We start from the raw sequence: 24,811 nt of genomic DNA on the forward strand, positions 1-24,811 counted from the left end.
TTTTCTCCATTCTCCCTTTTTTCCGTTATCTTCTTTCAGGATCACACACAAAACACCGCCTCCTTTTCTTCCTGTATCTCCCTTTCAATCGTTTTATCCTCATGATGCCTCCTCCTGCTATTCTCTCAATTACCCCCCTCACCCTCCTCTTTCCCTTGTGCTTTTCTCCCTTCCACCTCTCCTTCCTCTTCTCTTTCATCATTCTCTCTGACAGGCCCCATGGTTTGACAATGATTGCTGCCGAAAATTTTCTATCACTGAAATAATTCTGCAATCTCTGCTGCTGTTTCATTCCATCAGATTGGTGCAGGTTGCTATCAGAGGAAATAGCCAGAATCAGTCTGAACAGGAAAAGGGAGGCTGGAATAAGTTATTTCTTCTTGTTTCACATGTGAACTACTACTCCATAAAGAAGCCAATCAACTCCAACTTCATGTAAGCAAACCTATTCAGTGCTGTGCTATGACCTATTCTGTGCTATTCACCTTCAGGAGAATTAAATTTCTCTTCGCCTCGGATTCAATTTGCCACTCATACCAGGCCCCTCCTCCTACCTAGGAAAGTTACAGCGATTCCAAATCCATGTGTGCCGAGAGATTGCATTGTAACCCTTCAAGTGACGTGACAGCCAGTCAAGCAGAAATGGGGTGAAGCAGCACAGAGCTGTGTTGCTGCAGCAACAATAGCCTTTACATAGCTGCACCTCGTTTCATTTCAGTTCCACCACATTCAATCATTGCCAGTGTTCACAAAGTGCATTTTTTTCCCTATAAAAGTCGCAGTAATCTGAACGCTCAAATGCTTCGCTAAGATCATTCAGAGCTCAGCTGTGAGAAGGAAGATGGGGAAACATTTCTACTGCAAACTCCTGTGCCAAAAACCTGGTTAAAAATCATAACCACACAAACTAGAATGTAGGTTCAGCTTTTGGACTGTTGAATTTGGGGAAAGCATGTACAGTAGATAAGCAAGCCGCATTAGTCAGACTGATGAGCATCCAGGGCTCAGACATTGAGTGTGTGGACACTTTTAAATACCTGTGTGTGCACCACAACAATAACCTGTACTGGTCTAACAACACTGATGCCCTGTGTAGTAAGGGCAAAACTCACCTCCATCTGTTGAAGAGACTGGTTCTTTGGTGTGACCAGGGCACTTCTCCAAACTTTCTATGACACTGTGTTGGCCTCTGCAGTTTTCCAGACTCTATACCTGGTTGAGAGACCTGGCTCTGTCCTGGGCTGCCCACTTGATTCCATCGGAGATAAGGATATTAGTCAAACTAATATCCATCATGTAGAAGCCCTCTCACCCCCAGCACTACACTGTGGAGACTCTAAGCAGCTTCTTCAGCACAAGACTGTTACACTCCCAGTGTAAGAATGAGAACTAGGTGTAATGGCAAAAAAGACCATATGGTCTTAGACACCTCAAGTGTAATTAGTAAAGAAGCGTCAACATCCAGGATGTCTTTTAGGGTTTTATTATCTTGCAAGAGAGAAGTAAATCAACAGAGTTTCAGTTCTCTATCCTATGCAGTTCTAAACTTCATACATTCCCACATAATTTTATAAACTTCTGTTGCTGGGCAGAACATCCTCCACCCTCAGGACACTGCCCCCGGCCCTTTCTCCTTTTATGGAAACCATTTCCATTTCCAGCACTTTGATAAGCACCTGTGAGCATGGAGTAACTCGGGGTCAGAGTCAGTGTGGGATGCTCTGCTGTTAGACAATAACTGACCTTGTAGCAGTTCTGCAAACACTTCGAGACAAAACACATATATGAGACAAAGTTTGAACAACATACAATCTTTTAAACATTCTTCAAAAGTACACTGAGTACAGGTTGCTATCATAACTGGGTAAAATGCTAAGGATTAAATTTAATCATCATTTAATAATACTTGATTTTCCATCACAGTAGGTAATTTCTCCCCACAGCTATCAGACTGTACAACACATCAATACAGTGATACGCAATTCTTATGTAACTTTTGTGCTCTTTCGCAATATTCCTTTTAATGTGAGAGTCAATGTCTGGTGCTTGTTTTATTCAACACTGGAAAAGTGGAACTTCCATTGTGGGATCAATATTGTCTTATCTTGTCTTCGTGTTCAGCAGCTCTGTAAAAACTGTGCCAAATCAACATGCGGACAATGGTCCGCTGTGGCGACCCCGAACTCACGGGATAAGCCGAAAGGAGAGTAGAAGCAAATAGCAGATGTTTGGAGTGGCACAGTGTTGCAGTCGTAAGCTTTCATGGCTAATTTTAGGAGGGTTTTGCTTTCAAATCCACCAGCTGGCTGCTCCCTTCCTGTATGGACTTGTCCGGCCCAAAGACATACAGGGTAGCTGGTGACTCGAATTGATGTAAACCTACATGTCTATGTGTGACCCTGTGATAGACAGGTGACATGTTCAGGCTGTACTCTAGTTCTCGCCCATTGACTTTTGGGATCTGCGCTAGCCTCTTTGTGAACAGGAAAAGCAGTTTAGATAATGGATAGATGGAGGAGGATTTTTGGGTTTCTACCTGTTTGTCAAAACTTGGGGTTATATCATGTTGGGTTTTGGGAAACTATGTTTGAACATGCTGAAGCTGGTACTATAGAATATACTAAAAACTATACTATATTGTATGCCATCAGTCTGGGCATAAATATGATGCAATATGATTTTATAAATGCCCAGAAATTCAAGTATTTCAGGAAATTATAGTAACGTCCATTCATAAATTAAAGTCATGTCTGTCATGTTGAAACCAGGCTTTAATTCTAACCCAGCATCAATAACCCAATCAATTATAACCCTACATTTTCTTTCTGACACAAAATGTTTCAATAAGAATACTGGATATTCCAAACATTTGGTCTACAGATAAAAATCAAACTATGACAAATGGAAACACATAGTGTATTAAGCGTCACTAGGAGCAGCGAGGAGGCTGTAACCACTCAGAAACATCCATATTTCCAACATGTTTTCTACCTTCTTTTTCTAGCTTTGAGACATAGCAGGCACACTCTTAATTAATTAAATCGATTACATAAATGTAATTAAAAGATGCCATTAAATCATATCTGAAAATGCTTAATAGCATCTGACTGCAGAACCAGCATCACCAATTCTTTCTCTCAATGAATGCTAGTGGGTAGAACGTGGTTCCTGTCTTTTCTTTTTCCCTTTTCTATTTCTTTTCAGTAAAGTTTCTCTGGCAATGCAGTTGTCCTGGGACTTTCCTATAACTCTCCTTTCCTTTCTTTCTACTTCTACCCAGGCCTTTGTATCATTTGGCTCCTGTTGATATTTTCATCAAAATGTTTCCGATCGGCTTCTGATCATTTTCCAGGAGGCTCAGGCAGGTTTTTCTGTCTTGTCTGTTGTTAACTTATTCCTCCCCTTTTGGTTTCTTGCATCTTTGGTCCCTGTATGTGAACATCATAAAGCAAATCCTATTTTGTGTACAAGGATGAGGATTTGTGGTACAACTCCTACTAGTGCTTGGTGACACTTCGAACTTTATGCACTGAATCATTTCAGTTTTTCGATATCGATTTTCCTTATTTTTATATAGACTCACAAATAACAAATACCATGCACGTGGATTTGGGAAAACACCAACAAAAGTGACTGTACCAGACAAAAACTGTCTCTAGGAAAGCTCCCAGCCTTTTTTACTCCATGTCCTCTCTTTAAAAGAAGCACTGTCACTGTCACTATGATCACCGTGGCATATTAACCATAACCAGCCATCCTAATGAGGTCTTTCATTTAGCTAATTAATGCACTAATTGGGAAATGTTTCATTGTCTGCACATAACTCTTTTGGACAAGTTTAATAATCAAAACAAAAAAAAAAGTACTGAGGAGTTACTGTAGTTTTATAATACTAAATGATGCAACTGATATTTGTGGGAAACCTAAAAAGCATACAGAGACAGACTTAGATGTGATCAGGACAAAATGAGTTGCAGAAAATGTTTGGGTAAATGCTCTATTATAGAAAGTGCAGACACATTACTAGGCTGAAGGGAAAGAGTTCCCCGGCCTAGTTCATACACAGGGACCAGAGACCAAGAAACCAAGAAAGGAGGAATCAGTTAACAGCAGACAAGACAGAAAAACCCTGCCTGTCCCCGCACTCCGCCCTTTGTCTGCCTGCTTCGTAGAACAGAAAGCTCTCTACATTGGAGCTGAACAGCTGAACACTGCATGCACCCAGTCTGCATGATTACAAGGTACTGTAAAAACATTCATGTTAAGTTTTTGCCAGTTGCTAAATTACGGTAAATTATGTTAAAATTATTGACCAAATAATATTTTAAACATAATATATTCCTGAGTATACTGAATGTCTAAGTGTTCCAAGGATGTCATGTGACGTCTTTAATATGCTATTGTATATAGTATTATTATCAATGGCAAGTTAAAATGACAATGAAACAACAACAGAACTCAACACTCAGGAAGTTACAACAGAATTAACAGAATCACACTTTGGCCTGGACTGAGCTATTTCAAAGCTACAGAGAATGGGAAATTAAGATCACACCATTTAAAATGTGAGGTACTGTTTGCACTCAGGCTACTACAGTGCTTACAGCAGATAACCTGCATATAGCTTAACATTATTATTGTTGTTAGTGTTGTCGCTATTATCGTTGTTGTTTAACTCTTTATTACTCAATATTTTGCTTACTATATTATACAACTTGTACAATTTACTAATAATCTAATATTATATTGCTACAATAATATCACACTTCTACTATACACTATTATACTTAACTTTTTATTAACATATGCTATAATGCTGTACAACCCGTTTATTGTTGAAATACAAACACTAATTACTCACCACGTAGGTAATACAGTTCATTCAATCTTACATTGATACACACGCCTCTCTTAAAGTCTTAGCAGCCTGACTATTGAGATTCTCAGTAACTGCAAACAAAACATTTTTGGTACTATACTAAGACCATCAGCTCCATTTTATAAAAATGATTTACTGTAATCAGTTAACAAATGTAAACATAATTGTATAATTTTGTAATGTCCTGTACTTGCAGCACATTGGTCCACTTTATTTCCTCTTTACATATGCATTGTCTTCCCTTCATTGACATTTGTGCAGCTGGGGATTCACAATTACTGATAAATGAAATGTTAATGGGGGATTACATTAATTTCCAAATGCTAACAAAGGGGAGGCTAGCAGGGGTGTAATACAGAAAAAATACAGCCAAACAAAATTTCATTGTGCAGTTGTATAATGACCATAAAGACCATTTAATTCTATTCTATTTGATTTAAGGGCATGATGTCAAGACAAAGATCAAGTCAACAAATAGCTTTATATTAAGGACAGACCTTTGTCTTTGTCTTCACAGCAACTCAAGCATGCAGTAAATACTATAAAATAAATGCTTTCAAAGTATTGAACTTTAAAATTAAAAAATTCGCAGTTGTCTGATGTTATAAGACAGAGTTGTGATAAGAGGAAAGTACAGTATGTGTTTGTGAAATTCATCATGAAACATGGTGCACAGCAACAACCTGTCCTCCACTATGCAAAAATCTTCTCCATCAGGTTCATGTATTAGCCTCTATTTATATACAGTATAGGTGCTTCATTGACAGATTAGAGAACATGTCATCTTTCAGGCCAAAGGAATTCAGTAATCAAAACACTTCTTTGAAACTTGACGTTACAGAGAGGGCGATCTGAAGGGAGGTGGAGGCCGCTGAAAAGCCTTCAGGTAGCTTCAGGCTTCTGCAGGCCTCAGCTGGCAGACAGTGACAGTAGGTGGCAAACTCCCACATCTGAGATAATTTTCCCACAGCAAAAGAGTTTGACAAAAAGGTTGGAAAATCTCTAGCGTAGCGCAGTGCTCTGAATCTTACAGATCATCTCTCTCTGGGGAGATTTTCTCACACATAAATGGTAGAAAGCTGAAGTAGCACATCACTGTGGGTGGAGCTCAGGTCCCCTTTAACTTTCTTTTTGAATATTAAGAAGGTCAATGCCATTTAAATCTGAGTCAGGGCCAATAGTTGGAACACATGTCGAGTCCTGCAAGGCTCATTCTCCACTGCAGTGACTCATGAACAAAATTTTGATATTTTAATTAAATGTGCATTAAAATTTTGAAGCTGTGCATGCTCTAACATTAGGCTCCAAAGGACAATTCTGGTTTCGCTTAACTTAATTTTGATGTTTTATGATGCGCCAAATTTTTTCTATTGGTGAAAGGTCTGGACAGGCCAGTTCAGCACCCGGACTCTTCTCCTGCAAAGCCATGCTGTTGTAAAGGATGCAGTATGTGGTTTAGCATTGTCTTGCTAAAATATGAAAGTCCTTCCCTGAAAGAGACATAGTCTGGATGGGAGCATTTGTTGCTCTAAAGCCTTGTACTTTTCAGCATTGATGGTGCCTTTCCAGAAATTTACGCTGCCTACACCATAGGCACTAATGCACCCCCATACCATCAGAGATGCAGGCTTTTGAACTCCTGCTGATAACAACCTGGATGGTCCCTCTCCTTTTTAGCCCGCAGGACACGGCATCCATGGTTTCCAAAAACAATTTTGAATTTTGATTCATCTGACCACAGAACAGTTTCCATTTTGCCTCAGACTATTTTAAATGATCTTTGGCCCAAATAACACAGCGAATTACATTTGTGAATTGCACAGTGATCTTTGTTCACAGACAATGATGTCCAGTAGAGAATCATGCCTGGTTTTAATGCAGTACCGCCCGAAGGCTAGAAGACCATGTGTATCCAGTTTTGACCTTCGTTCTTGTCCCTTGCACACAAAGATTCTTCCTGATTCTCTGAATCTTTTGATGATAAATATACTGTAGATGGTGGGATCTTCAAAGTCACAATTTTATATTAAGGATTTATATATATATTTTTAAAATTGTTCCACAATTTTTAGACACAGTTTCACCTTTGATAGGTGATAGCTGCTCATCTTTACATTCTAGAGGTTCTGCTTCTCTAAAATGCTCCTTTTATACCCACTCATGTTATGGACCTGTTTCCAATTAACCTAATTAGTTGTCAAATGCTCACATTTTGTCAAATATTGCCCCTCTTTCAAATTTAGTGTGTTGCTGCCATCAAATTCAAAATGAATATTTTCCATGAAATGGTAAAATGTCTCAACATCTGATGTGTTGTTTATGCACTGAAACTGTCTTGGAATTGGGGTTGTATGTTACTATCAGACTAAGTTCTAGACATCCAGATTATTTTGGTGTTTTTCACATGATCTTGATGATAACCTTTTTTTCTCATACTCAGGGAACCAACCCCGAGTATGACCTGAAGTGGTTTAGTTGGAGAGTATTAGATGTATATCTAGCTGTGATTTCTGCAAGACTGCAGTCAGTGTGCCTCATATCACAACAGGACAGATCCAGCATACCTGACATAATTGCATGTAAAGTGGACAAAGTCAACCGTGGGTGAATCCCACATTCTGACAAGCGGCTGTCGTACCACCAGCCCTGCACTGTGGCACACAGGAAGTATCACAACAAATCAATCAGTCTACTATCACACCAGCTCACCGGCCCAGGACAAAAGAAAAATATCAAAAAGTTGTGTCCACACACACAGTTTATACGTACCAAGCCTGTAGGATTGAAGAACAGGTACTTCTGTCTCTTCTGGTTAACAGGCACTGAGTGACAGTGAGAGATGTTTCCAGTAACGTCTGTGAAAATGTCATATGCTGTCCAGATATTTATTTACAGTCCAGACTATTTGGACAGTTAACACACTTTCTGTTTTTTAGGTTCAATGCTTCAGCCCTTTCAGTTTGAAATACAATATTGGATACCCCATTCTAGTGCCATGTCTCAACTTTAATTTGAGTAGTTTTTCAGCAGTATAGAAGAGCTGGTTGGGAGTCACAGCCATTCAACCAGAGAGTTTTCAAAGTTTGGGGGTTCAAACTAATATGGATTGATACGAAAAAACAAACTAAACCATCAGATTTAATAGTGTGAAAAAAGATTTGCAGCCATTGAGGTCAATAAGTGAATGCAGTCTTTGTCTCATAGATTTCACCAGACACGTTTCTTCCCTGGTGATAATTTTCCAGACCTTCAGCTCTTGCTTGTTGTGGGGTCTCTTCGCCTAAAGTTTGGTATTCAGCGGCTCAGTCAAACTGAAATCCAGATTTATGGCCTAATCTGATGAGGATCTTCCAACTTACCTTTGGTTGTATGTTTGGTTTCATTTGTGAGAATCTGCATAAACAGGTTCCTGTGTGCCTCTTCATTTATGCTCTTGCTTTTGTGATTGGAATCATCAAATGTCAATGTGCCAGTTCCATCAGCAGCCAGACAAACCCAACAGCTTGGATTAGATCCACAAAACTCTGCTTTACATCTAAAACTACATAAAATGCCTACGCCTTCTTAATGTACGACATGCTATGCTGTGAAGGAAAAATTTACAAAAAATGAATTTTCAAACCAATCTCCTGCTGCATTTACATCACATCTTCATCATCGGATTCATCTGCTGATGAAGGCTGTGCGATCTGACTGAAGCTGTAGGAAAAAAAAACTACTAGAACTACTGCCTAGATTTGTGTCTCCCACAAGCAGCCAAGTTACAAAGTTCAAGTTCATAGTTCATAAATGGGTCTAAAGTGGATGTTTGTGCAAACTTTGGAGAATTCTCATCAAGCCGTTTCTGAGATATAACGATCATAAGAATGTTCTTGACAACCCACAAACCGAATGTCTGTTCATGGCTGTTGTTAGCACAGAGACACATAAAGTAAGTAGATGTTAACTCTGAAATGGCTGGTCAAATATTTGAGGTAGTTTAGAAACTGCCTCACTGTTAAAACTTGACCTAGTACAGAACACTGACTTGTTTTTCTGCTTATTCCCAACATTTTACAAACAAATGTATCCTTATCAAATACTGGTTAATATCTTAAATAAAAGAATATGTTTTTTTTTTAACCTTGAAATATTCATATCTGTTTTTATGTTTTAATAGGTAAACCATCATCAACAGAGAGAGAATCAATATATACTAAATATTTTGTTTGTAGACCACAAAAGCTTGCAGTAAGTAAGAGAAATCCCTCTGTCTATGCAGGACAGCCTGAGGGCGAGACACATCAGTCTTACATTCAGGCACCAGAGGTGCCCAGTTGCCAGAGGCAGCTTTGTGCAATGGTAGATTTCATGTCCAACAGAGCTCTGCACTTTCAGTAACAAAATGATGAACACTTAATACTCGTGATAAATCTTCAGAAAACTTTTCTTTTTAGAGCCCTCGTTTTATGAAGGCACTGAATTCTCTGGCACAAACTGATAGAATTAATAGCTGCAGTGGTGGCCCAAAAGTTAGTAAAGCCAGAGGACAAGTGAAAAAGCAGCACTTGTTTCTTCCCTTGTCAACACCAATGTGGTGCCCTATAAACAACCGCAGTGGAGCAGAGTGTGAGATGCAAAGAGAGGTGCCTCTTAACAAGTCTTCCCTGAATAAATAAAAGTAAAGATAACTGTATAAAATTTTGTTTAGCATTATCATTAGAGTGTGTTTCTACAGCTCACTGTTGGCTATAGGTTGTTAACAAAGATCTTGCAATGAAAGACCATGTTCTCTATACAATTCAACTTTTACATACTCTACACATCTCCAGCAAGCATCTTCATTTCCAAATTCATGTAATATCCATCTATGTAAGTAATATGACCTTCTTTTCTACCTCATTGCTGCATGTAAATTCTCACCTGATTTAGCAGAGAATGTGTCCTGCAGGTCATGTTAGTGGCTATGTGACCATGTGACTATGAAGCTCGCTCAACAGCCAATACTATAGACATCAACAACAAAAAGTTCATTCAAAGAGACACAAATTGAGGAACAAGTTAAAGGAGTAACTTACATTATTTTAGGAAAGACTTTGTTCCAAGCCTTTATTATTATTCTTATATTATGATGATGTTTTCTTGTTTCTGAAGCAAAAGTTGGAAATTCTGGTTTCACTTCAGCTCAGCTCAACACACACACAAAAAATTTACTTTACTTTAAGTAACTGCATCAGTGTCCAGCTGTTTAAAACGATTTAGTGCAACCGGACCAACATGTGGTTTAAGCAGAAAAGATCAGTATATTGTTGCACTGTACATACCTTAAAAACACATTTAAATTATTTTTCAGCAAAGGTGAAGTGTCATAAAATAAAAATGAAGAACTTAAAGCTTTAAAGTGTATTTCTGCAAGTTTCTATCGCTGCTACTTGGATAACAGAGCTCTGAAAGTTGCCTGCATTGCCTTCAGTTCTCTGTGATGACTTCATCCCAGCATGGAGGGAAATCTGACTGTGTGTGAAAGTCCTCTCCAAGAGCTGAAAGCTGGAACTTAGCTGCAGGGCGCCACAAGCAAAGGCGCAGCAATGGTCTAGAGAGTTCAAAGGGAATCTCCAATGATGCTAGTAGGATAGAAAGTCAGTAAGCGTAGCAGAATTAGGAACAGAAGGAGGCACGAAAATGGGGGGAAAAAAGAAGTCTTAAGTCTAACGGAACAGAATATTATGAGTTGGATACTAGCGAGTTTGAGAGATTGTGTTTAAACTGTACGTAATTCAATTACAGCCCCACTTCCAAAACAGTTGGGACAATCACTGAAAAACTAATAAAAACTGAATGCAGTGATTTGCAAATAATTGAAAACATATATGTGACAAAGACAACACAGTGATTAGCTGTTATTTAGGTTCACCACTTTTTGGAATTATTTATAAAACACAGATTTTCCTTGTTCCTTGTCACATAATTAGGGCTTACTTTATTTTAGTAATCAAGTATTCAAAAATCTACATTTTAATTACTTAAATTATAAGACAATGTTATCTGTAACACTTAAACCAATTTTAGTACAAGAAGTTACACAATAATGATACACAGTTGATTTATAAGTTAATTATAGTTTTATTTAGTTAATACGGTTTTGTTGGGTCAAGACTCTGTAGGTAACTAAAGCTGTCAGGTCCCCTTATAGAACAACCCCAGCTGCCTTACAACAGTTCGATCCCCGGCCCTGGCTATATGTCTTAGTGTCCCTGGGCAAGACACTGAACTCCTAACAGCCCATTCCCCTCCCCAGCAGTGCAGAGCCAGTCCAAGCCCGGTAGATATTGGGGAGGTTGTGCCAAATCAACATGCGGACAATGATCCGCTGTGGCGATCCTGAACTCACGCCATAAGCTGAAAGGACAAAAAAAAAAAAAAACTTCAAAGTGTGTAGTAATGTTTCAGAACCAAAAAAAAATGTAAAAACCCATCATGTAACATTTGCTACTCAGAGGTAATTGATACGCTGATATAAAGATATTATAGGAATGGGGCTGGACACACATATGCAACTGCTTTGTTTTAGCGTAGAAACTGTGGATAAAACTGTTTAAGCTCCTAAAGCAAGAGGACAATCTCACAGCAGAAGAATATTATAGTTTGTTGTTTTTATCTTGGTCGGTCTCTTCTCTATGCCCCTCACTGTTTTACGTTTCTTTCTGGATTTTGTAACCCATTCTATATTCCAAAAACATACTGTGCTATGCTCCAAAAATAATCATCAATGTGACATAAAGCTGTATTTAATGAAAAGTTTTATTTCTAATTTATATTTAGTAATGGGGAACTCAATATTTTAAGAGATTGTATGAGCCCTACACATAATAATGTATGTGACAAGAAGAAACACTGATTGTACAAAAAAGAAATCTGAAAAATATCATGCTCCTGACTCTCTTTTAGTCTGTATGTGTATAGTATATCCATCCATATTTATTTTCCTGAGGCCCATCCAGTGCTTCATCAGCTGTACTTGAGACCTGACACCAGAAGTACATTTCTGGAGATCCTAGATGACAAGTGCACGAAGCTTACAGCCTGCTGAGTGTCTTCCTAAAGCCTCACTGGGGCAATTTAGCTGTGGGGCAGCACAGAGGGTAGCCTCCCTGTGGTATCATAATGCAGCCTCAGGGAAATACACGAGGGTGTTTAAAAGACAGTGAGTGACAATGGCAACTTCTCCAAGTGTTAGATTCCGTGTTGGACACATCGTGTGTGAAATGTGAACAGGCTCAGCCACGCAGCCTGCCACCATGAGAAAATCTCCTGCAAACGATGACGGTGTGCAGGCAGGCAAAAGCTAGAGGATAGAACAAGAACTTGTGTGTGTATGTGTGTTTGTGCATACACACGCATATTTAGAATTACACAGGCGTACCTCCTCATAGTCTCCTTATGGGATGAGACAAGTGAATGCATGAATGGTTCAATTAGCAGCTTGCACTTTTGTATCTAGAGCTGTGTGTCTATCTCTATGTGTGTCTTTGTCCTGTGTGTCTGTGTGCATGACATATTCACAATTTGCACATATATGTCAGGTCAACCACACAAACTACTGTAAAGTCTTTCCAGTGCGTGCGTGCGTGCGTGCGTGTGACAGAATGTGTGAAAAGTGACAGGGTGGATGTTGACCACCATGAGCACCCTCACACATCCAGCTTTCACAGGAGCATCCACGAGCTCACTAGCCTGATTTCCTTCTAGCCACAGTACCTGCACTTCTGGACTTGTTGGATGTATAACATGGAATGAAAAAACTAAAGAAAATAGTTTGTAAACAGCAACGCTGATGAGATATGTACTTTGCTAATGTGCTTTAACACTTTACAACTATAACAGAAACTCAGATTCAAATATGCAGCAAACTGTGCTTCTTTATGTGTAAAAGCTACAATAAATAACTCAAACTAGCACTGTAATTTATCAGTCCGCTCTGCCCTCACCCACCCTCTCCCTGCTCTGCTCTTATCTCTGATTCTCTACTAAATGTGGACTGTTTTCATTTTAACCAGCAAGTCTCCAAAACAAATCCTGTCAAAACTACTTTGTGTTAAGGAACCAAGAGTTTTCTAAACACATTAATATCACATCATTATAATGAGAGGGACCCAAGTGGAACAGTGAGGTTACAGGGAGAAGAGGTGAAGAAGGTGCAGGACTTTAAGTACTTAGGGTCAGGGGTTCAGAGCAAAGGAGAGTGTGGAAAGGAGGTGAAGAGGCAAGTCCAAGCAGGTTGGAACAGATGGAGAAAAGTGTCAGGTGTGTTGTGTGATAAAAGAATATCAGCGAGAATGAAAGGAAAGGGGTTTAAGACGGTGGTGAGACCAGCGATGTTGTTCGGCTTAGAGACAGTGGCACTGAAGAAAAGAAAGGAGGCAGAGCTGGAGGTAGCAGAGCTTAAGATGTTGAGGTTCTCTTTGAGAGTGACGAGGATGGACAGGATCAGGAATGAATACATCAGAGGGACAGCTCATGTTAGATTTGTTGACGACAAAGTCAGAGAGGACAGATTGAGGTGTTTAGGACATATTCAGAGGAGAGACTGTGAATATATCGGTAGAAGGATGCTGAGGTTGGAGCTGCCAGGCAGGAGATCTAGAGGAAGACCAAAGAGGAGATTTATGGATGTAATGAGGGAGGACAGGAAGTTAGTTGGTGTGAGAGAAGAGGATACAGAGGACAGAGTTAGATGGAAGCACATGATTCGCTGTGGCGACCCCTGAAAGGGAACTGCCCAAAGGAAAAGAAGATTAATATCCCTGAGCATGTTTAAGGGGCAGTGTATACTATAGGTTTTTTCATTTCTCTGTCACATCTAAAGTATTTCAAAATGTGATGTATAAAAACTTAATTATAAAAACATAATAATTTAGGGTGCAGTGCCCCTTAAAACAGGATTTAATCACCAGACAAGTCTTAAACTGTAAGACTGGACTTCCAGTTTGGACTGGACTTGCTATTGTTTTGTAGTTTTTGTTGTTGTTTAGTCCATCCACCAGGTTTGTTTACATGGTTAGTAGTGGCGTTCTGATGAAACGCTGGTTAGTATAAGTCACACTTTTGTAATTTGATTAGTGGGATTAATGTTTGCCCAAATTTAGTAACTGAAAACTGTAACAGATTGTAGAAGCCCAGTTAGATCAAATGTGATCAGTTTTACCGCATCGATTAGCATAAATACATAGAGACCCCCCTCCATTTATTTAACCATTTTATTCTGTTCAAGGTTGTGTGGGGACTGGAGCCTATCCCAGCTGTCATAGGGCAAGAGGCGGGGTACATCCTGTACGGGTCTCCAGTCTATCTGACGGCCAACACAGAAAGACATATGCCTTAATAATGGTTAACTTGCAGGTTCACATTAGCCAGGAATGGGAAAATTAACTTTAATTTCAACAAATCTGGCTGGAAATCTGTAGCCTCAAATATGCAGTGAGGATATGAAATCGAACTTTAGAAAAATGTGTGATAACTGCTAAGAAAAGAGAGAAATAAAAGTAAAACAAAATGCAGACTGGTGGTATCAGTGCTGCATTAGCTGCACCCATAAAGCCTTTTTGGATGAATATAGGATACATTTTACAAAGATAAAAATATGTCTGCAAAGCCAAAATGCCAAGGGAGAGATTGTGTGCCTACTGATAAGTTTCACATCATTCTGTTTCGGAGATTAACGCCAGAACTATTATCCCATTGTTTGTGGCTGTGCAAAGAATTAAAGATAAAGATGCATCTGGAAATTTCTCGAAATTTAAAAATATCTCTGAAGAATACTTTACAAAAAAAACAAGCAATAGTTACTGATTCAGGGCCAAAGATTGACTTTGGACTGTTTTTTCTTTTCATTTGCTTCAGGGCAGACTGAGTTTGTTACAAGTGCTAGCTGTCGTTGTAGGCTTCCTGGCTGATGTAACAATGATACTTGATCCACCCTGTATCATATTTGTGTGGAGATTCTCTCTCACTCTTGCAATGTCCTGACTCAGCCTGATACTTATCGCTGTGGACTTGAGCTGAACACTGGCAATTACATAACTCAGTCTGGTCTACTGATCCACAACATGCATACCCGTCTGTTTACATTGTAGAGGTTTTTATTTTATTTTATTTTTATATTTTGCAATATATGGACCTGTTTTAAAAGTCTGGCAGTTTGCATGTGATAAAAAAAAAGTTGCTCTGAAATTACAACCACCTGCCACTATAACATGTCTGTAGATTAGTAAATGTTATTCAACACAACATTTGCTTCTCATCAGTTTCCCCTTTGGTTATAGTACAAATTATCCACTGATTCCAATCCCAATGAAATTAAATCAAATCCGGGGGGGGGGGGGACACTCTTCCTTTATATTAAAAGGATGGTAGCCTTGTGCTGTGCCTGACTATGATTGTTAGCAATCCCAAAAGATGTCCACCTCTAAACCTGCTGAATCTCAGAACTTCTTTAAAGGGGTCACAGGTATCTAAGCAGCCTCCCTCAAAAGTCTCCTTCTTGCAAAGTCACCCAGTTTTTGAGGAGATTTACACATGAGCCATATTCCTTCAATTTCTTAATGACGGATTTAGCTACAGCCCAAGAGATATTTATTGACTATGAAATGTTCTTATATCCATCCTTTGATTTTTGCATTTCAATAAACTTATCACATAATTGATTGGAGTGGTATAGTTTTTGGCCAGCATACTAATTCACCAGTAATACAGGTGTATTAACACTATAATCATTTAAAAAACCTTCACTGTACTCAGATGATCTGCATTTACATTTACATTTAGTCATTTAGCAGACGCTTTTATCCAAAGCGACTTACTAGTGAGGTACAAGGCAGCAAAAATCTAAGTCAAGGAGAAAACATCAAAGCAAAGTCCTATCAGAAAAGTGTTCACAGTTCACGAGATACAAGTGCAAGAGAGCAGAAAGGTTTTTTTTGTTTGTTTTTTGTTTTTTTGTTTTTTTTTGGAGATTTAAGTGCATAGGAAGATGCGGAAGAGTTCAGTTTTCAGCAGTTTTTTGAATATTGGGAGAGAATCAGCTGAGTGTGCAGTGCAGCGTTTGTTAGCTCGTTCCACCATCGTGGGATCATTGCGCTGAACAGTTTTGCTTGGTGTCTTCTATGCGGTGCTGAGACCAACAGACGTCGTTCGTTGGCAGACCGCAGCGGGCGAGAAGGACTGTAGACTTGAATGAGTGAGTTGAGGTAAGCGGGAGCTGTCGAGTTAACCACCCTGCAAGCAAGAGACAGAGCTTTGAACCGGATGCGAGCAGCTACAGGAAGCCAGTGTAGAGATCTGAGAAGTGGTGTGACATGGGTCTTTTTTGGCTGATTAAAATTAGACGAGCTGCCGCATTTTGGATCATCTGCAAGGGTTTGATTGTGGATATCGGTAACCCCATCAACAAAGCGTTGCAGTAATCAAGACGAGATGTGACCAGCGCCTGTAGAATAAGTTGGGTTGTATATTCCGTGATGTAGGGTCTGATCTTCCCGATGTTGTAAAGAGCAAACCTGCAAGCCCTAGAGACTGAGGAGATGTGGTCCTTAAAGCTCAGTTGGTCGTCCATGATGACCCCCAGATTTTTGGCTGACTTAGTGGGGACAATTAGTGGGCATTTAACTTTAGGTGTGTAACTTTTGAAACCAACTGGCTGCACCAGTGATGATTCAGGGGAGTTATTCTGAAGGGTGTACATTTGTATGTATTAATTTATGAGTTTTATACTTTTGATTAATTTAGATTACTTTGCAGAGATTTGTTTGACACATGAATCTTTTTTTGTATTGTTTTTTTTTTTTTTTTTTACATTTTTGTCAAAGAAAAGCCCACCAGAGCTGTTCTTTGAGTCTGGGTTGCATATTTCTACCAAAGAAATATTCAGACAAAGTTATTTAGGTACTTTACTACAATTCTTTGATGACCAGGAAGCACTGTGGTGGAATTTGCAGTGCTGAACTTTACTAGCCCGTCAAATACAAGCTTGATGTAATAAGGAAATAACATTTGTCACTAGAATCAACAAAGGACAAGTAACAGTAATTATTCTTTTAGCATTTACTAACATTATAAACATCGTCAAGCAATGATAAAACACAAAGGGCAATGTATAAGTTGGTGCCGTTTCTTTGTGTTTGCAAAAAGACATAATTAGTGTAAATTAAACAGGATTGCACAAAACTTTAAGATCCTGAGGCTTCTTAGTACCCAGAGGAGATATGAAAGTGTTTAGTTAATATATTTCAGTTTTTCTTTTTTTTTCCCCTTGTAAAAACAACAACACCAAAAAAAAACTAAAACTTTTTTCTAGGTCAAAGTTTTATGCAGGTTGAGAAAATAAGTTAATTTTGGATTCTGTCTTACAGATCCCCTGTATCCTGTAATGGGGGTGAAATCTCCTGAAGCACAACTTAATAACCTGTGCATTGCTATCACACATCACCACGATGCAACTATAAGGAGGAGGTGCAACAGTGTCACTCGCTTTAATCTGAAGAAAGTGACAGTTCTGAAATTGTGTCGTCACGCCTCCTCTATCTGACACACAGAATCAAGAATATAGAAGTGGATTTGTCACTAAGTCATCACACCTTTCCTGGCACCTTTCCTTTGAATTTCAGTGGTGTGACATTGCAGATGCAAGCGAAAGAGCAAAGGAATTTAATATTCAGATGTTATTTCTGGTTTAATATGTAACCCTGTTACCTCCAGGGATGATCCAGCAATTTTTAATGTCAACTTGCATGAATGTTTTCTTTCTTTCCCGCTTTTCCTCTAAATTGTATTATTTTGCACTATCCTCAGGCATCTTAAAGAGCAAATGGCAGTAAAAATCCAGAACACAAGCCAAAGAAGGATTGATTTCATTGTTTAAATGTCCCTGTGCACCCATGTGTTACAGTGTCATGGCAGCTCGATCCCACTGGATGCTTACAGTGACAGTATTCTTCATGTAACAGCACACGGGCTCTGTAGAGTCCATGCTCACACCATCGTGCATCTGAGATGAAACACCAGACATGCAACTTACACTGTGAGACACACACACACACGCACACACACACACACACACACACACAGAGTCTGTAAAGTCCACCCTACACCCTGCACTCCTCCACCCCTTCAGCAGACTGTCAACATAGATCAACTTGCATTGACTCAAAGTGACTACTAAAAAGAAGACTTGGACTTGGCAGGATAAAAACAAAAACAAAATGCAGGACACAGATAAAAACACAACATCACATGTGAAGAAATGGATCCTCAAAAGATGCAAATGACTCAAAGAAAGTAAGAATTGTGGCCAAAAAAAAAAAAAGAAAAACCCACTTTAGGTCTTAAAAAGTTATTATTCTCATGCTCTAAAATTGTGTGTATCTCATATCTAAGCCGCCCTGCAGTGCAGGAAAGAATGGCTGTAAACAAATGTGTTAAAATATGCACTGCTTCATGACCTGAATCTCTTCTGCACTGAGCCTCTGCCTCAGCATAGCCAACATGGTAACACAGCACCAGCCAGAGGGGCCACCTGATACACTTGGCCGAGCCAGGACAACTCATTTCTGCTTAGCTTTTGACATAGAGTCCATAATTGTTCAATATAATTACATAAAATAAATGAAAGTATACATCATATGAATAAATAAAGTAAAATACCACATATAAACAAGACCAAATAACTTAACATCATTTTAAGTAATTCTTAAAATGCCATTTATTTTAAATTACGAAATTTCATTTTATAAAGATTTGTATTTTAAAGTAAACCTGACAATGTAGTTTTTTTCCTTCCACTGATACTAAGTAAAATATATAGCCAGGTCCATTTAGCACCTGCCTTGGACGTTAATATGTAATCCAATGGCCATTTTCCATTACAGGACCATACAGTAGCTATGGGCCAGCAGTTCTCTGCTCTACATGCCAGTAGGCTCAGTAGGTCATGCATTCACACTAACTGATGACAATGAACCCACTGCCCTGTGGGGAGGTACTAGATGTCCTGGTGAATGAAAACTTTAATAACAACTCAATGACTTGATCACATTATTTGTATATAAATCAATGCAGACAGTCAGGTTCAGTTTAAGAATTTTGTGAAAGTATAAAGATGGAATTTCAACACACTTAACATTATAGTTGCAGTCAATTACATGGTGCAATTTAAAAGGTCCTGGTCTAGACTTTAATTATTGTTTCCAAATAAAAAAAAAAATCAGTTTCAATGTTTCACTGTTCAAATATTTGAGGATATAGCTGTATTTAATGTATTACATAATGCCCTAATTCTCTTCATGTCAGCGGTGTTTCTGCCTTCTCACCTTTCAGCCAATCACATTTCTTCAGCATCTTTCCTCAATCTCCAAACCTACATCCAAATTTAGCCAGATGGTGTGTGCTGTATTCGTGACTGTATCTTGCAAGAGCAGATATAAACATGGTCTACAGACAATCATGGGTCATTTGTAACCTTGATGTTGCTAAGCTAGTGACATCTATTTATAGTGCGTCTCTTATTGTTAGTCAGAATTTTGAGAAAGGCATGCAGCCATGTACAGACAAAAAGAAAAAAAAAAGAAAAAGACAGTGTCTTTCTTGTTGGTTGTTGTAGCCAATAGGAGGTAGCTAATACGCTGGAAGCCACTGGAGTTGCCAAAAGAGGTTGATGACGTGTGATTGGAAGTTTGAAAGCTGAAAGAGTGAATATTAACTGCTCCACTGATGAAAAGTTCTATTTTGAAATCAAAGTGTCATCATAAGGTCATTTCCAGAATGTAGAAGACACAATGTAGAGCTAATGCACTGAACTGTGACAACACCATTGTATTTAGAAGGACAGGAACATTTAGTGCTTGAGAATATTATGTCCATATAACAATCATTCAGACATTACAAAACCTCTGAGTCAGCCTCCAGTTCAATGCCAGTGAAAGCATCATCACTGAGATCCAAATGCACAATATTTGCTCTGCTCCCTACTTAATGTTAAATTATCCTCATTCAAACCTGTACATCAACTCTCCATCCTGGACTTTTTTGTATCAGTGACAAAGCATAAACACATAAACACATCAGCCCCCGGCCGATAATGTAATCTGGCACCGGCTCCGAGCGCCAATCGAGGTGGAGGAGTGGAGTGTGCCAAACGCTCCGGAAGCTAAATTTACTCATTCGCTGTAACCTCGGAGCCTATGCAGGTTCTGTTAGCACTTCAGAACAGCTCAGTATGAATCTGTCATTCTCAATGGTAATGATGAGAGTGCTTTGTAACATACAAACATCTCTCAGCACAAAGAGAAGCTCCACTTTAAAACACTGAGTGCTGAGCTACTATATACCCTACTGATGCTACATGCAGGTGTGTGTGCAATTTTGCATCTGCCTAAAATTGCATCTAACTCTTTACCACAGTGAACAACATAATGTCCACCTGTAAGAAATTGATGTTGTATCACTAGGACAACCACTTTACAATCTCCATTCAGAGTGGAAACACTGCCCTCTGTTGTGAACTGACAATCTGACTTAACAGCTGCCTTTGTTCACATTTGGATTTATGTGAGATTTTTACCACCTCGTTACCCAAGCAACTGATACAACAGCAGAGAGAATGAAGGTAGTGTGTAAAAAAATTAAGTTGAACAACATACACTTGTAGCAGCATTAGTAGAAACTTGGCTTATTATCTGACGGAGAGCCCGGGCACATACAGAAATTAGAAGTACACAACACTGACATAAAACAAACAGACTTACACAGTGACCCATTATGTATGGCTGCATGTGAAATCATGTATTTTTTCTCTCATCAGATTAAATGCAGTCTCTCAGATTATCAGCACGTTTTCAACAGGCTCATATGCAACTGAAATTTTATCCAGGACCAACAGCCTTTCTCTGAGACGCTCAAGGATAAATTACAGCTTCTTGTCATTCCAGCAAACAATGTTCTCTAGCTGTCTATCAGGCACCAGAGAGGAGCTGTCTTTCTTAACTCCTACATTCAGTTAGTGGCTCATGTATCGTCTCATTTAGCAGAGGGATTAAAGAAGAGTTTGTCCCACTTTTTAATCTGTGTTGACTCCCTGAAGTACAGGTCTAAGGGGGATAATTAAACAATCCTGTGTGTGTGTGCGTGTGTGTGTCACTAAAACATTTTATCAATGAACAAAACCACCCTCTGCCATTGACAGTAAACACAAGCTCTCATTTAGCTTCTTGGAGAAAATCTTTGCATAATGTGATTGACATGGGAGAGTTTGTCCAGCTCTGACCTGAAAATTTTCAAATAACCTAATCTGATTTCATAATGTAGGTGTTAGGAGTTGGCCAGAGAGGGCTATAAATGGGCTGATGATACAAATACAAATAGTACATTAAAATGGGACACCACCTGTCAATGGATTTGATGGTCTGTTCACGTTGAATGTAAGATTATGATGAATTCATGATCACTGGCCCTACGCAGTAAGGACCCACAATGCTTCTACAGGGCTGTATTATGTGCTTGGGTGGAACTTCAACTGACCTTATCAAAGCATCATTTTTAAATGGACAGTTTAAACCAATTAGATGCTGCAGAAGCAGATATATCATAATTTTTATTCCACACATCCTTCTTCCTTGGCAAACTCTGGTGTCTACATTTCCCAGAATGCAGCTTAAGTCCTGAAAGCTCTAAAACTCTGTGGGAGATTCAAGTGTGTTACGCCAGAAGAAGCTAATGTAGCTTCAAGCCCCTAGCCTTAGGCAAGATGAGCATTAGGTCTGAGTGGTCTGCCTAGCTCACATCACTTCAAATGCACACCCCAACACACACACACACACACACACACTTTTTTTTCATTTTTAAAACTTGTAGTTTTTAAGTAGTACCGCTGCTTACATTGCACACAGCTCTTTCTGTTGCCACAAGAAGGTTTTATCCAATTTCAGTTCTCTGAACTCATCATAATTCAGAGTTCAGCTTGTGTTTCCCCAATGATACAAGTGTGATGTTGACGTGTCCAGCTTTATAAACCATTTGCAAATTGTGGATTTTCAGGAATAGAAAACAGAAGATATTCTTAAAAATGCATAACTAATATAAGAGTCTTAATTAACAATAATTAAAAGTGGAGTGTCTTGGAAATTTACAGAAGTAATTAATACTGATAATTATTATTGTTCACTGGGGAAGAGGTTTGTTTTTTGGTCTGACCAACAATCAGATCAAGCACTGGATAGAAAACAGACTTGAAAAATCAGTAAAAACTCAGTTTTGTGAAGCCGGTATAAGTGAATAAGTTTGTAGTCAAGATAATTTGAGGGAGATGTACAATCAGTTCACACCAAAGTAATGTTGCTCCTGCTTCTCTTGATCCTGGTTCGGACTTCAAACTTTCACCAGAAGACAAAAACGCTGCGCTCACCTTTAATGTGCTCGTTGACGACGCTCTCTAGTCGGTCCAGCCTCTTCATAATCTTCCAGGTTTCTCCTTTACTGTCCTCCTCCAACTTTCTTTCGGTCTCGCCGCCGCTCTCTGGAACTTTGGGACCGCCGTTGGCCACATAGTTGGTGATCCAGCCGACGTACAGGAGGCACACGATGTTGGTCATGCCGCTTAGGATCACGCATGTCGACACCAAAGTTTTAGTTCTCCTTGTGCAGAGCATCGCGACATCCCTCCATGGGCTTCTTGTTTCCGACGCGCACAGCCTGGGAGATTGAGTAGAAGACGCACTCGAGAAATGTGTCCAAAGGTGACTACAGCGATGCGATGCTGTGGAGTCAGTCCGCCTTTGCGCTCTCGGGTCCTGGCTGAGGCATTGCTAAGTCTTCTCGAGAATTTAAATGATCAACACTGTCGTTATAATAATAATAGTAGGAAGAAGAAGAAGAACAGGAAGGAGAGTCCCTGCTGAGCAGCCTGTGAGTCAAGCTGCGCTCGGGCTGCAAAGCTGTCAGACGCAGCGCTGCAACCCCCTCCCCAAGCCTGCCTGTAGTCTCAGAGCCCAATAGGAGGGGAGGAGGCGGGACCTGCTCGTCCTCTCCCCCCCCCTCCACACACAGCTGGAGTACACAGAGGAGGCTGGAGGGGTTAGCTGGGGTGCATCGACCCCGGCAGTGCCGAATTACCGCCGCGGGGTAATTAAAAATGAAACAGGTGCGTTAATGCACAGAGTGGACCGACTTGAGTTTACGCGCGTGCGTAAATGTATGGAAGTGATGCTTTGACCACGTGTACAGGTTTCTGTGTGTTTGAGAGTTTGTTCTCTCTCTCTTTCTCTCTTACACACACACGCGCGCGCACACACACGAAATCTTTCCACTTGACAAGAACAGTGTGGTCTTACACAAAAGTAGAATTGGGAATCTCAGGAAAAGTGAAAAGGCGCAGCATTATTATAAGTAGTGCGTTACTGGGGTACTAGTAACTGTATTAGCGTACAGCATTAGTAATGCGTTTCTGTAATTAAATTACATTTTCCAGTAATGAGTACTTTAAAAATTTACAAATAAAAATTGAGTAATATTAAAGTTAGTCCCTCCAAAAACAACTCAACACCCCTTGTCACCACCTCAAAGATAGATTTGAAATCCAACATTTAATATTCATAGTTGTTACACTTGGACACGTCACTATTAGCAGCACCATTTGCTGACAGGAAGATGGAAGTGTCTACATTCCCACTACTTCGATTTTGTTAGGTCAAAAGGTGACAAGAACAGCATTGTAACAGGCAGATTCAGTGGAGGTAGTAGTACAATTCTTTCCACTGTGTAAAACCTCAGACACCTCGAGACACAGCACAACAATATAAAGCTCGAGATAAAGACAAAGATAACAAAGATGAGTCCTCTGTGGCCGTGGAGGATGGCTGTAGCTTTACAGTAGTTAAACAACTACACCTGGATTTTAAGTATCGAGAGCAGCTACAAAAACCAACAAGAACTAACAAAGCTTGTAGCTGCAAATGTGACGCATGAAATGTTGCCTATTTCCATTCAGAATAACCCTTTGGAAAAGAATTATAACGAGTTACTGAAGTAACAGGACGTCATAAGTGAAATGATAATATTAATTTTGAACATAGAATGCATTTTCTGAGTAACAAGCCCAGCACGGGTTGGTTGGAATAAGTGCACAATCAGAGCCTTCTTATACAGATTACAGAATCCATCACATAAGACTTCACACCTATTGCACAACTGCTTTTTATGGAAACATTTAGTTAAGAGGTGAATCATATGATGTGAACAGGGAAATATGGCTGCTATAATTAAACAAAAAGAAAAAGCTTGGCAGACAATAATGGACCAACTGATTGCATAAGTAGTCTAAAAATGAATAGTTAATAACCACTGATCCACTGAAACATCATAATTACAATTCAAGGAGTTGAGTCATTTTCACTTATTAACAGTTTGCATTTTGCCTTTAATGTGACCATTGAAAGTGTGTTATTCAGAAAATTTATCAAGATTAGTTGCAAACATTTATCTACACTGCGCATCTTTTTAATCTAATATATTTTAACTATCTACACTTTTATCTATTTATATCAAGGTTATTTTTTCTAAATGTTTTTCTGAATAAACTGATAATTTTATCTATTTTTATAAATTTGTTGTTTTTAAAAATATTTCATCCATCTATCCTTCATAAAGAACAAATATCATCACAGTCTTAATTGAAACTGCATTTGCAACTTCATTAGCCATGTCTTATATTTTTAACAACTGCAATATTATATCAATTCATCCACTCTCTGACAGCAATATAAACGGCAACCTTCATAATCTCCGGCTATGTAAGTCTGGACCTGACATTAAGAATGAGTACTACATGAGGTATTCTGAAAATGAATGTAACATGTTTTAAATTAATGACAATGTATTTGTTTTTTGTTTTTACAGAGGACCATGGAG

At 39.1% G+C, this 24,811-nt stretch overlaps 1 protein-coding gene across 3 annotated transcripts in view; it reads right to left on the bottom strand.

Moving 5' to 3' along the window:
- The window catches only part of galnt18a (UDP-N-acetyl-alpha-D-galactosamine:polypeptide N-acetylgalactosaminyltransferase 18a), a 156,502-nt gene extending 133,615 nt beyond the window's left edge, over positions 1-22,887 (bottom strand). For 2 of the 3 annotated variants that reach the window (XR_010914263.1, XM_067502459.1), the window contains exon 1: positions 22,311-22,887. Coding sequence is in view for 2 of the 3 variants with exons in the window: in XM_067502459.1 (XP_067358560.1) it covers positions 22,311-22,554 (244 nt within the window). In the remaining variant the exon portion in view is untranslated. The remainder of the gene's footprint in view (positions 1-22,310) is intronic. The other variant, XM_067502460.1, reaches the window with a different exon arrangement.
- Positions 22,888-24,811: the final 1,924 nt, after the last annotated feature.

Source organism: Channa argus, chromosome 4 (genome assembly GCF_033026475.1).
Source record: "Channa argus isolate prfri chromosome 4, Channa argus male v1.0, whole genome shotgun sequence".
In the NCBI taxonomy this organism is placed as follows: Eukaryota; Metazoa; Chordata; class Actinopteri; order Anabantiformes; family Channidae; genus Channa; species Channa argus.